Source organism: Pediculus humanus, genomic scaffold (genome assembly GCF_000006295.1).
Source record: "Pediculus humanus corporis 1103172107481 genomic scaffold, whole genome shotgun sequence".
NCBI lineage: Eukaryota > Metazoa > Arthropoda > Insecta > Psocodea > Pediculidae > Pediculus > Pediculus humanus.
The window spans coordinates 231,758-245,882 of NW_002987098.1; the positions used below are offsets into that span (position 1 = coordinate 231,758).

Genomic DNA, 14,125 nt, shown 5'->3' on the forward strand with positions numbered 1-14,125 from the left:
AGAGAGAAACGTATTAAAAGTTTAAGATATTAAATATTGTTATTAGTCGTGTTCAAGTGAGTGCAAGGAAAATGTATGCAGCATATATACCATTAGTATTTTTTTTTTAAAATAATGTAAAATACAAATTTTTGTTATTTTTAAAAAGATGTCTAACGAATAGTTTTAAAGAAAATATTATTATTTTACTCATTTTTTATGTACTCACGAGCTTTGGTTGTAACCATGACAACTCCCTTCTTTTCTACAAAGAGTTGATAAGAAGCTTCTTCTTACTTTTTTAAAACTTCTTTATATATTAAAAGATGTGGATGTGTCAGAAGGTATCAAACAAACCGAGAAATGCATCGAAATTTAACTCTGAAAAATTAAGTTTTTTTTTTTTTTTTTTTTTTCTTTTATTATTATTCGCGGAATTAACTCAAGAAAAGAAAAGAAAAAGTCTAAAACGTACATAAAATTGAAAAATATTTTCATTCATTCAATCATGATGTGAAAACAATAATAATTTAATTTTTAATAAATATTGATACGATGATTTATGTGCTTTATAGTGTAGAATATTGCAATATTGCAGTAAATTCGCATAAAGGAATAAGATAGCAAGCATATATGACAAGGATTAATTATATAAGTTAATAAAACCTATAAATCCAGGTCCGTTTTAGTTATTTTAGGTTATTTGCCGGGTATTTATCATAAAAGGTCACAAGTTTCATAAAATAAGCTGATGCACGTGTGCGGCATTCTAGGCAACTTTAAATCCGTGACTTAGTAAATTATTATTTTTTAAACTAATCGGTTTTTACAATATTTTAAATGTTTTTAAACTTAAATACTTTTAAAAAATTCTACCATATTACTCGGTTAAATTTTCATTTATACATTAAATTTTTTTTTTAATGTTTTACATATATATATATATATGTATGTGTGTAATGTACAAGTTTAATAAAATTGAACCAAACTAGTAAATTTTTATATGATTTGAATAAAACGTAATAAGTAATGTCAAAAGGTCATTTATATAAATTAACATTATACATATATATAATAATATTAATATAAAGAACAATTAAATTCTGCCCCCCTTTTTTTTTTTTTAATATTTTAATAACTATTAAAATATGTTTTGTAATAAAAATGTATTTCAAGTAATTTGCAAACTTTTTTTTTTTTTTTTTTTACAGTTTACAGTTGTCATTTATGTATAAATTACAACATATACATAAAATTCTTATTTATTAATTTATTGTAACACTTTTAATTTAATTCGTAATTTTTTAATGGTTAATCTATGGCTTATTTAAATTAACCGTAGCACAAATGTTACAAAAAAAAAAAAAATTAAAGTAACCGTGATTCCTGTAAATCAAATGCGTAACAGGTACGAAAAAAATAAAATTACAAAAACTTTTTTAATTTATTCTTTAACCACATTTATCAAAATCAATTTTTTTTCTTTTTCTTTTTTTTTTTTTTTTAAGAAAACGTTTTCCGATAAATCATTAGATTCAAAAAAAAAAAAAAAAAAACAGTGAGTATGTCTTCGATCGGTTTCAATTGTTAAATTTGGGTTTAAAATCAAAAAATTCACTTAAATCAATTTTATCTAAAATTTATCCCCTTATTTTTCAATATATTTGTATAATTTGCTCTCTGGTTTTATATATTTTAAAGTTTTTAAATATTATTTTAAAAATTTATACATTTTTTTTTTTTCAGATTTCTTAAAATTATAAATGATACTTTAGAAATATGTAAACTAACATTTTCGTGATGCATTTTACGGTGATATTTTTTGAGTATTGCAAAATATAATTCTTACCTTCAATTTTTTTTCTATGTATATTATATATATCCTATTTATAAAACAATTAATAGTAATCAAAAATATTTATAAACCTAATGTGAAAAACAAAATTCAACATTTATGTAACGCGAATAAAAAAAACTAATTTTTATTTCTTTTTTTTTTTTTAAACTACGCAAATCTGTATGAAATGTTGCGGACTGCAGTTTCCAACTCTTATAGCCATTAGACCCTTTGAGCGTTGTTTCGTATTGTTGCCACTGCGACGGCAACGCCATTACATTCTCTCTCTCATTGGATGATGAAAAAACTTTTATTACGTCATCCTATAAAACGACTAAAAATTGCCCATGGACCGGTATGTCATTGTGAATCATTCAGGGTCATTTAGTTTTCTTTTTTTTAAATGTTAAAAAAATTATATTAATTTAATTTTTATCCCTCTCATTTACATAAATGATTAAAACTTTTCAGATGTTTTATTAATTAATCTATATTTTTCAATTTTCTCTGATCCCCTTACAACACAAAATATATTGGAGTATGTTTTTTTTTTTTTTTTTTAAATCTATTTATCCAATGTAATTTTATCGTTAATATGTCGTTGACACATATTGAAATAAAATAATAATAATAATAATAATAATAAAATACAATATACAACCATTCGTTATTACGTTTTGCTTTTTAATATATATATTTTATTTTATACCAAAAATAACCAAGTATTATATGTAGATATAATTTAACTGTAAAAATGTTTAATTATTAAAAATTTATTGATTGAAATTTTTTTTTTTTTTTTTTTATGAATGAATAAAATGATTTATTATTATTATTATTTAAATCAAATGATAAATTTTTTTTTTTAATTACACAGGAATGGAAGCTCTTGAAACTACGATTGGTTATTGGGAAGATGCACTGTCGGCATATGGCGCGAAAACAGCCGATAATTTGTCTTTGGCCGTTACAAATGTTGAAGATGCCGAATTTTCCAGAGAATTGCAAAAATTATTGGATGCCGCGTACAATTTGCAAGAAGAAAGTGAATTATTATTTTTAGATCAGGTAAGGATATGATATTTTTAACCGTAAAGTAATTTGGTCCCAGGTAAATAAAATTATAGATAATATGGGAAAATATGTTTCCTTTAAATTTAATTAAAAATAAATATTTTTTTTCTTTTTTCAGAGATCAGTGTTATTTAGAACTGAAAGCTCCAATAAATTGCATAGCGAAAGTGGAGAAATTGAAAGTAGAATATCATTATCATGTGCAGAATCATTTGTATCAGCTCAAGATGAAGTAAGTATACATAAAACTGTAAAATGTAAGTAAAATTTATATTAAAAATTAATTGACAATATTTATTTTACAGATAGCCGACCTGGAAGATTTTGAAGAGTTTTCAGATGTTTTTTCCGATTTTTCCAACCTTCCACTTTATCAATCAGCTATACAACAATTAGAAACATCGGGTATTCCATTTAGATGTTTGCGAACTGAAATGGTTCACTGTGCCAACGATATAGAATACCTGGGAAAACTTCATTGCATACGTTTAGCATTTAGATATATATTCAAAGACCAATCAATGTGGTTGTGGTTTGCCGATTCAGGTCGTCAAGTATTAACTGATTTGATATTGTATGCTGATAAAGTAAAATAATTTTTTTTTTTATAAACATAAATTAATACTCAGGATAAAAAAAAATAAAATACATTTTAAAAAGTTTTAATTATAATAATTACAGGATCCAAAAGAATTTTTAATTGCGTACGAAGACATGTTGGGTTATTTGCAAAATAAAAAAAATTGGCAAGATTTTGAAACTGAATTGTTTGCTAAAGAAGTTAAAGCTCTGACATTTTATGATGTTGTTTTGGATTACATATTGATGGACGCATTTGAAGATTTGGCATCACCTCCGTCTTCAGTTACCGCTGTTGTTCAAAATAGATGGTTATCTAATGGTTTTAAAGAAACGGTAATAACATTAGATAAATTACTCTGAGTCGTAAAATCAATATAAGTTTATTATATTTTTTAATGTAAATTGCCCATTTTATTATTATTTTTGAGTTTCCATTGTTTTTTTTATTGGAAAATTCATTTGTTTTTACATTGTGTTACACGCACAAATAATTATTAGTGAATTTTTTTTTATTCTTTAATTTTTTTTTCAGGCTCTGACCACAGCCGTATGGTCTGTTTTAAAAGCCAAGAGAAAGATGTTAAAATTTCCAGGGGGATTCATGTCTCATTTTTACGCAATTTCAGAGCAAATGTCTCCACTAATGGCTTGGGGATTTTTAGGCCCCGATGAAAAATTGAAAGAAACTTGTTTTTATTTTAAGGTTTGTTTTTTTTTTTTACATTCATAAAACCAAATGTCTAAATATTAAACGTAAATTTTTTAATATGATTTAAAATTTAAAAATATTGTATATTATTATATTTCCAGCACGAAGTAATGGCATTTTTAATTGATATATTCAGTTTTCAAAAAACTCGTTACACTATCGTTGAAGAATTAGCCGAAGATATATTTAAGCACATTCAATATCGAATGAATAATATTATTGAAAAATTATCTCAAACGTAATATTTTAATTATTTATAGGAGTTATTGTACTCTAAGGTTATTTTAACATTTTTTTTTAATGTTACTTTTTTTAATATTTATATTTATATAATTTTAAGTTTTACTGTTATACCAAATCTAGAATTACTATTTAATTTAAGCCTGACATGAACTGAATAAATAATTTAAGTAATTTATACAAATAAAATTGTGTATTATTATGTAATTGTTTTGGGTTATTCAATATTTATTGTTGAACGAATAAATTAATTGACGAAAAAAATATAAAAACAAACAATAAAAAAATTTTTAACCGAAGAATTTTAAATAATTTCAAATTTTTTTTTTTTTTTTAAATTTAAACAGAAACAAAACAAGAATTAAGAAGTAAAGATTAACTTAAAGCAATTTACTAATTTCCTGTGACATATATACTAAATAATGATTAACGGTGGAATAAAATTTATTTTAAGACAGTTAAAGTTAGTTAAAAAACTACGAAGTAATTTATAGCAAATACAAGATAAAAAAAAATACTTTTTTTTAATTGTTAATAATTTTTAATGAATTTTCGTAGTATTTGATTAAATTAAAAAAAATTTTTAAAAGCTTTTCTTTTTATCAAAGGTATTTTATTCTGATATTACATTTTTAATGTTTAATGTTTAATTTTATGATAAAAGTTTTATTAATTACAATCATTTTATCATTTTATGCCTTAAATAAATGTATATGTATATTATAATGATGTAAAATGAATTTTTTAACTTACCGCGACATTTATATCTACATTGCATATAGCAAATAAATTTATTAATTGTAGCAAAATTTTAAGTAAAAGCAAATCTAAGCAAAATACTCTTATGAATTATTATTTTTATATCTTTAATTGTTTATAATTTGATTAAAAGCAACGTTGACGTGAATTATTTTGTGTTTTAAGTTCCTTTTTAGACTTGTATGGCTTATCATCCGACAACTTCTCAAGTGAACAATTCTTCAGTTACTGTCACATTAAATGATGGTGAAACCAACTCTGTTTTGCAGGTATGTTATATAAATATTATCTAATTTAAACATTATTCGCCATTTTACACTTGACTTGTGTCTTAATTTGAAAATGTTGAAAACTTTAAAATGTGCTCGTGAAGTGCTCATTAAAAAAAAAAAGCTTTTTACCATCGACAAGTTTTACTCTACTTGTGAAGGACCGTTAAAAAATATTCGAATTTTAGATTTGACTCGAATTGTGGCAGGTCCTTATTGCACAATGATTTTAGGAGATTTAGGTGCTGACATAATTAAAATTGAAAAGCTTGGCTCAGGAGACGAAACAAGAAGGTGGGGCCCCCCTTTTGTGAATGATACCACGGAAACTTGTTATTTCGTGGGACTTAATCGTAATAAAAAAAGTGTTTGCATTGACTTAAAAGTTCAGGAAGGAAAAGAAATTATAATGAATCTTTCTAAAAAATGTGATGTTTTAATTGAAAATTTTGTACCTGGAAAATTAAATAAATTGGGTTTGGGATATGAAGATGTGAAAAAAGTATCACCTCATATAATTTATTGTTCACTGACTGGTTATGGTTGGAAAGGGCCCTACAAACATAAACCAGGATATGATGTTATAGCTGCTTCATATGGAGGATTATTAAGTATTACAGGACCTGAAAATGGCCCTCCATGCAAACCTGGAGTTGCAATGACAGATATAGCTACTGGATTATATGCACATGGTGCAATTCTTGCTGCTCTTTTTCAAAGATTAAAAACTGGCCAAGGACAGCATATTGATTGCAACTTATTTTCTACTCAACTTGCATGCCTTATTAACATTGGCTCAAATTATCTGAATGCTGGACAAGAAGGAAAAAAATGGGGAAATTCGCATGCAAGCATTGTTCCCTACAGATCATATGAAACATCAGATGCTGAATACTTGACCATTGGAGCTGGTAGCGATTCACAATTTGAAGAATTGTGTAACAGATTAGAAATAACATTTATATCAGAATATGAAAAATCAAAATACAAAAAAAATTCAGATAGAGTTTTAAATCGAGTAGAATTAGATGATATAATACAAAATAAAATAATGGAAAAATCATTAAAAGAATGGCTAATTATTTTAGAAGGATCATCATTTCCTTTTGGTCCAGTTAATAAAATTTCCCAGGTTTTTAATGATAAGCACATTAAAGAAATAAATTTAATAAAAGAAGTTAATCATGATATCGCAGGAAAAATAAAAATGGTTGGTCCTCCTGTAGAATTTAGTAACTCCCCAAATAATGTATGTTTACCTCCTCCAATTTTGGGGGAACACACAGTAGAAGTTTTAAAAAATATATTAAATTATTCTGATGAAAAAATTAATCATTTGAAAAGTAAGGGAGTGATTTATAGGTTTGTGTTTTGTTTTGTGTTTAAATTATTTTATTATTCAACATAAATTTTTAACTTTAAACACAATTATTCCTACCTTTAAATTAATATTTTTTTTTTTTTTTTTTTTTTTCAGCCAGATGTGACAACTGTCAGATTCAAACTTAAAAAGCCTAAATCTAGAAAAAAAGTTAATTGGACAGATGAAACTGTAGATAATGAAAATATGGATAAGAAAAAATCAAAATGTAAGTATTATTATTTTAAATAAAAATAATCAAATCCTAAGGCAAACATTTTTTTTTTAATGAACTTGCAATGCATGAATATTTAATTGAAATAATTAGTATTTTAATCAAGGCACTCTCATCGAACAAATTGTTTTAATATAGCATAGGATAGAAAATTGATTATTTTATTAATTGTGGGAGACAAATCCAGATCAATTAAAAATTTTTTTTTTTTTCCTTTTTTTTCTTTTTTTTTCTTTGGGGGTGGCAAAAAGGTTGTTGTATATACAAAAAACCTAGACTTCCAGAAGACAGTTCTTCCTCCGATGATGACAATGAATGTGAACATTGTTTTGGTCATGTTGAAAAAAACAAAAGAAAATCAAATGACAATCAAACTTCGTCATCAAAAAAAGAATCTCATATTCAAAGTATGATAGCGGCGTAAATTTATTATTATTATTATTATCACCTTTTTTTTTTTTTTTTTTTTTTTTTGTCTTAGAAAATAAAGTTTAGAAAAAAATATTTATATATATACATATAGGAGAAAGAGAGAGAGAGAGAGAGAGGGAAAAAAAAACAAGTTTATTTAAAATATTTTTATTTTTATTTAAATGTATATTATTATAATTAATTATTAAAATTTAAAAAAACAATTTTTTTTTTTATTTAACTTAGTTAAACCGTTTTAAATAATTTAATATTGAGTTAATCAAAAAATAAAATAAAATTAATTAAATGAGAAAATTTGGGTGTGCGCGCGAAAAAAAAACAACATATAAAAAATGTATTTAAAAAAACGTAATTTAATCTCGTCTTTAAATATTTTTTTAACATTTATTTGTTTTTAATTATGTAAAATATCAATAACTTTAATTTGATAAGCTAATAATTTAATGTCATCGAACAATTAGTACGTAAAAATTGTTATAATTTATTTTAAAAAACAAATATTTACAGACGATTTCAACGTATCTTAAATTTACTCATGAATTATAGTTAAAATAATAATAATATTGAAATTAATATTATTTATAAATTTTTATACAATGATAAATAGACAACAACAAAAAACAAAGTGTGTATGTACTGATTAAAGGGGGATTTGTTTTTACATCAAATACTATTTTTTTTAATTTCAGAAGCTTTCGGTAAATTAGAAATATTTTCAATTTTAAGATCGTGTTTAACTTTGTGTTTAGATCTCCAAATTTTAATAGTAAAATCATCAGATGCCGTGACCAACATTTCAGAATCACAAGGATTAAAAGCAACAGAATTGACAACATCATCATGTGGATATTTTGCCAAACAAATTCCATAATATCGATCCCATATGTAACCGTGTTTGTCTTCGGCCCCACTTGAAAACAATTAAAAAAAAAATTTTTATAAAACAATGAAAACTTTGTCGCATCACGTGACTTATGAATTTATTAAAAAATTGATTAATTATTAATGAGATCGATTTCGAAGGAGATTTCAATGTCAGAAAATATTTAATACATATAATAATTTTGTTTTATTCCTTAATAAAATGTTTTGCCCATCGAATTTTTTATTTAAATAATATAAAAAGTAAAGTTAAAGCATTGTCACGTGGATTAATATTAATCCTGTTCGTGTATAAGATACCTGTGTGAAATATAGAAAATCGTACCTTGCCACATATTCGTTGCAAACGTTTAAAAAAATAAAAAAACATGCATTATTTGGTGTATAGGCTTTATGGGCTCTTAACATTGTTCCAACTTCTTTCATTGTTATTAAATCAATTATGTGAATATCAATTTCTTGAGCAATGGGTGGAGGATTTAACGGATTTCTAATAACGCATCCTTGAGGCCAAGGCCTATTATTCACGTATAAATATCTATTAAAGAAAAAAAAAGAAAGAAAAATGAATTTTAGTTTTTTTTCTGTATTTTAGTAAATTTTAAAGCGAACCTATGATCTGGAGAAAGAGCCATTCCTATTATATGACCATGTAAATCTATGAGATGATCTGCTTTGTCAAATTTCTCTTCAATTGAGTCAAAATCCTGCCAGTTAATTTCAGGTTCGGGGGTCGAAGATGATTCTGTTTTCTTTTTTTCTTTTTCTGCAATTCTTTGAGCCAGAGTAGGACCGGGTTCCATTTCTTTTGGAAAAATTATTGGTTTGATTTTTTTAAAACCTAAAAAAAATTGAATAAAATTATCGTTATATATCACTCATAATAATTTTTTTTTTCATCATGAATTTTTTTTTTGTTATGTATCTGATTAGTTTTTTACGATGAGTTTTTTTTTTTTTTTTTAAATATATGTGTTCTTTGGTGTGACAATAACAAGAATAAATACCAGGAATTAATCGGCGGCATTTATTAAATCAATAAAACAATGGAATGCGATTTGATTTTATTATAAGGAATTTTATTTTTTTTTTAACTCAGACTCATTCAAGTATTTGAATTTTGCATTGCACAAATGAAAAAACAAAAAAAAAAAAAAATGTTTGACAGATGTTTTGATTTACGCGCCAAAATCTTAACATTATAATATGTAGTTGAAAATCCAATTATGGAAAATTTCCAAAAGGAAATATCATTACTCATATTTTTATGCTAAAACAATAACATTTTATTTTTTAACAAAGAAACTACTTGTTTACTTGCAGTTAAAATAAAAAAAATATGCTTTATTAACCTAATTAACTCTTACTAAACTTTAACTATATATATATATATATATATATATATTTATCAAGTTAATTTTTTGCAATCAATTTTTTTTTTTTTAAATTCAATTTATAATAACATAAAATTGTTATTATAATAACATACCGATTTGATGAGGAGCAAAAGTTTCAGATCCAGTTGTAAAAATTAATAATTTTTCAAAATTAGGCTCATCATTTTCTTCTGAACATTCATCATCATCATCATCATTATTGATGGTAGGTAATTGATAAGTTTCATTTTCTTCTATGACATTATCTTTTGGAAAATAAAAAATAATAGTTATTTAATAATTTTTATCAATTAAATTTTTATTTTTTAGTTTTATGTTTACCTGTACAATTGGAGTCTTGTGATTTATTTCTTTTGGTTATTTCAATTTTTTCATCTGTTTCATTATCATAAATGGTATTTCCATCTTTTTGTGAATAATCAATGTTTTCATGAAATTCTTCAGTTGAAGTGTTTCTGAAGTAAAAGACATTTCTATTAAATATTATATAATTATATAATTTTTCTTTTTTTTTTTTAAGAACAGGGCAAACGCTTAACGATTTTTTCTAAAGTTTCAGATTATTATCAAACGAATAACAAAGGTGACAAAATGTTATAAATTAATGCAATTCAAACAATAATAATATATAATTAAAGGTGAATAAGGTAATTTTTTATATAATTTCTGAGTATGCATAAAAATAAATGAAATCTGGCATTAAAAAATTAAAAAAAAAAAAAATGGTTTGTCATCAACTATTTTGTGTAAAAGTTTTGTTGTAAAAAAAAAAAACAATTGACGATCTCCCTGTAAAGTTTATTTCGATGGATTTTTTTTTATTTATTATAATTAAATATCAAACAAAAATCATAACTGAAGTAAAATAAAAAAAAACTAATTTGAATTACTTACATTTGTAATGATTTATCTGATTCTTTTATTTTTTCTAAATGAACGTCGTGATTATCATCATTTTGATAAACTGGAGATCCATCTTTAAAATCCATTAAAATGTGAGATATTTCTGAATTTTCTAAATTATTTTTATCATCATCTCGTTTAAAACAATTGGCTACCAAAATACCACGAATCGAACTCGCATTTTTATTATAAAATTTAAATAGATGACTTATAATTGGTATATATTCGGAAGAAGTTTCTTGTGATGCTTTATTTAATTTTAAAATTGAGCAGGTTATTAAATTTCCCAAACAAAAAATATTTCCAGATAATAAATAATTTTCACTGTACCACGTTCCAAAAACGTCATATGGTTTATTGACAATTCTGCATTGCAAATTAAATTCATCTAAAAAAACATTTTTAACAATAATAAATAAAATGTTTTTAATTAAATGGTTATTGTTATTTTTTAAACAAATTTTATAATGTCTAAACTATCTTTTGTCATTAAAAATTAAAGTAATTTAAATATTATTTATACATTATGTCTTTATATATCAAATAAATTTTCAATTATTATTTAATATCTAAAAATCGCAATATTACAAAAACAAAAAATTTGTTTAACTGAAGATGAAATTACCTTATTAAGTTCTCAACTAAAAAAATTTTTTTTTTTTTTTTTTTCTAAACAAGATTTGCCATTGCATTTAGATTACACGCTAAAATCTATGGATTCTGTCATTTTATATTTAAAATCAAACAAAATTTATAATTTATAATTCTGTTTGAAACAGATTTCTGTTTTAACAAATACATTTTAAACAATTTGGGTTTAAAATATTAGTAGTTAAATTAAGTTATGATTAGGTTTTTTTTTGCCTGTGTGGTTTACAATTAATTTTCAAATCATGGAGCAAAATAATTATTTGAATCATTTAAATAACAATTAATGGTAAAAAAAATTAAAAATGTATATGAAACAAATTAGTAATAAATACAGGTGGATAAAAAAAAAAAAATAAATAAATAAATGTTAAATACAAATTTAAAGAGTGTTGACTTACAGTAAAATAAAACATTAACAGTGTTAATAATGATATTAGATAAATTATTCAAGATAAGTATAGTTTGGTTTAAAATAATGATGAAGGAAGGTTAATAAAATTTTTTTTAACTTGCCTTCAAGACTAAAAACAGCTATTTCTCCAGAAGTGCACAGTGGAGTTTCTAAACATACACCAGATACCAATAAAAGTTCATCAGATTGATTAAATTGAGAAAATTGAGTAAATTTCCAACCTAAAATCTTCATGTCTTGATTGTATTTAATATCAGCTGGATATTTTGAATTCCAAACTAATATAAAGCCATCTTTTGAGCAAGTAGCAAATAATTGACCATTATGAGCAAAACTAACATGAAGCACTTGATGAGTATGATTTTTTAAAATTTCAGTTTGAACTACAGGCAAGTGATAAATTAATCTTTTATACTCTTCATACCATGAATATTTCCTTGATAAAATTTTTATATTATGATCTACTTTAAAATTAATACAAAAATGATTTTTCCATAAATAATCATCATAGCTAACTCTATTCCAAGATTTGCAAGTCAAACCTGCATTTATTAATTCTTTGGGTGATAGGTATTGAAAAATATGAATTAAAACGGATTCAGGAATGAATTCCCAATCGCCTATATATTTTATTGCAGTTAAATCATCGTCTGTAGGTTTTATAGTATGTAGCAGGCTCATTTTTAGAAAATTGTAAGTAAAATTATAAAAAAAAAAGGGAAAAATAAACTTTTTTTGTTGTGTTTTTGTAGAAGCACGCGAACGTGTGTATGTGCGTGTTCGTATGCGTGTAGGTGTATGTATGTGCCTGTGTATATATATATTTCAAAATAAAATATAAAATTTTTTAAATTAAAAAGTAACGGACTGAATGAAATTAACAAATATATCGTCATTTAAATTACTAATTTACATTTTAATGTAACGATAAACAATAAATAACTATGTTTATTTAAATTTGCAATAAGTATTTAATAAATATTATCTATTTTTTAGGTATAGTACCTAAAAAGTGTCACTAATAGTATTAGAAAGAATGCTCATAGAGTAAAACTTAATTGAAAGAATAATATTTTTGCGGTAGAGTAGAAAAGCCGTAGTAGTAAATTATAGCAAAATCGAGCTGTTTCGATTGAGCGTTCTTGATGCTTGCTTGAAACTTACAAGAATTCCGGCACTTAAAACTTATCAGGTTAGTAAATTTACATCGTTTATTTTTTCTTAATTAAAATCTTATAATATTAAATATTTGTTCTTGAATTTTTACTCACAATATTGAATTACGTATCTTATAATTTTTTTATATTTAATTTTATTTCGAAAAGCAAGGGTCCATTTTGCATTTCTCAAAAAATACATTATGATAATTAATTTTTTGAAAATAGTCATTAGTTTTTACGCTCTTACTTTTTTTAATTACTTATTCTCGCCTTTTTACGCGTGTATTGCAAAATTTACATTTTAAATTGTAAACCGTCGGTATACTTTCAATTATGTTGCCTATTACATTTTATTGTTAGAGATTGTATCAGATTAGGAAAGAATTGTAGCCGGTCTTTCTTCAGAGTAATATATTAAATAGCTATTTTTTTGAATTGCATTAGTGATTTGCTTTTTTTGTTTTATTTGTTTCTCTACCAGCTTTTTTCTTTAATAGTGTATATTTACGTTTTATTAGATTACCACTTAAATTTTTATTTCTTATAAAAACGCGTTAAATTCAATGCGTAATAAGTTGATCGTTACTATCTTTATCACAGAGTTATCAAAATTTGTAGCTCTCTAATTAATCGTTTTTTATTAATGATTTAATTATTTAAATTTCCTTTTTGTAAATAAAAACTTGTTTTTTTTTAATATATTTGTAATTTTTTTTTTATGTTAAAGAGAATTAATTTATTCTGTCAATATTAATTCTAATTTAAAACTATTACATACCTAATTTCGAAATAAGTATTTTTAAATAAAATCATTAATTCCCTTAGTAAAATGGCTGATCATGAAGACCTATTGGATTATGAAGATGAAGAACAAACTGAACCTGTAGTCGAAGGATCAATCGATGGAGCCGGGAAAGAAAAAGTTAAAGGAACATATGTTTCAATTCACAGTTCCGCTTTTAAAGATTTTTTACTTAAGCCAGAAATTGTTAGATCAATTATGGATTGTGGATTTGAACATCCATCTGAAGGTTTTTATATTTCTGTTACAAGAAATTAGTTTTAAATATGCTTTGATATGCTTTAATTTTTTTGATTCCTTTGTTTTGAATAGTTCAACACGAATGCATTCCACAAGCTATATTGGGTATGGATATTCTATGTCAAGCAAAATCAGGGATGGGGAAAACAGCTGTATTTGTTCTAGCTACTCTACAGCAACTAGAACCCACTGAAAATCAAGT

The 14,125-nt window shown here is 24.0% G+C and overlaps 4 protein-coding genes across 4 annotated transcripts in view; 3 read left to right on the forward strand and 1 right to left on the reverse strand.

The window, feature by feature from the left end:
* Positions 1 to 2,695: 2,695 nt before the first annotated feature.
* Phum_PHUM136900 (uncharacterized protein) lies at positions 2,696 to 4,573 on the forward strand (the record flags this gene model as incomplete). Its single annotated transcript, XM_002424533.1, has 8 exons — positions 2,696 to 2,884; positions 3,009 to 3,122; positions 3,196 to 3,477; positions 3,572 to 3,805; positions 4,005 to 4,175; positions 4,283 to 4,419; positions 4,442 to 4,459; positions 4,522 to 4,573. The coding sequence occupies 8 exons, from the start codon at positions 2,696 to 2,698 to the stop codon at positions 4,571 to 4,573; spliced, it is 1,197 nt and encodes a 398-aa protein (XP_002424578.1).
* Positions 4,574 to 5,362: 789 nt separating this feature from the next.
* On the forward strand, positions 5,363 to 7,457 carry Phum_PHUM136910 (alpha methylacyl-CoA racemase, putative; the record flags this gene model as incomplete). Its single annotated transcript, XM_002424534.1, has 4 exons — positions 5,363 to 5,449; positions 5,574 to 6,734; positions 6,927 to 7,038; positions 7,321 to 7,457. The coding sequence occupies 4 exons, from the start codon at positions 5,363 to 5,365 to the stop codon at positions 7,455 to 7,457; spliced, it is 1,497 nt and encodes a 498-aa protein (XP_002424579.1).
* A 682-nt stretch (positions 7,458 to 8,139) lies between these two features.
* Phum_PHUM136920 (uncharacterized protein) lies at positions 8,140 to 12,402 on the reverse strand (the record flags this gene model as incomplete). The annotated part of the gene is made up of 7 exons (XM_002424535.1): positions 8,140 to 8,386; positions 8,684 to 8,896; positions 8,971 to 9,199; positions 9,848 to 10,000; positions 10,077 to 10,210; positions 10,650 to 11,024; positions 11,819 to 12,402. The coding sequence occupies 7 exons, from the start codon at positions 12,400 to 12,402 to the stop codon at positions 8,140 to 8,142; spliced, it is 1,935 nt and encodes a 644-aa protein (XP_002424580.1).
* A 1,308-nt stretch (positions 12,403 to 13,710) lies between these two features.
* Phum_PHUM136930 (ATP-dependent RNA helicase WM6, putative) overlaps positions 13,711 to 14,125 on the forward strand; it is a gene marked incomplete at both ends in the record, with an annotated part of 3,847 nt that continues 3,432 nt past the window's right edge. The window contains 2 exons of the mRNA XM_002424536.1: positions 13,711 to 13,912; positions 13,996 to 14,043. Coding sequence (XP_002424581.1) covers positions 13,711 to 13,912; positions 13,996 to 14,043 — 250 coding nt within the window. The remainder of the gene's footprint in view (positions 13,913 to 13,995; positions 14,044 to 14,125) is intronic.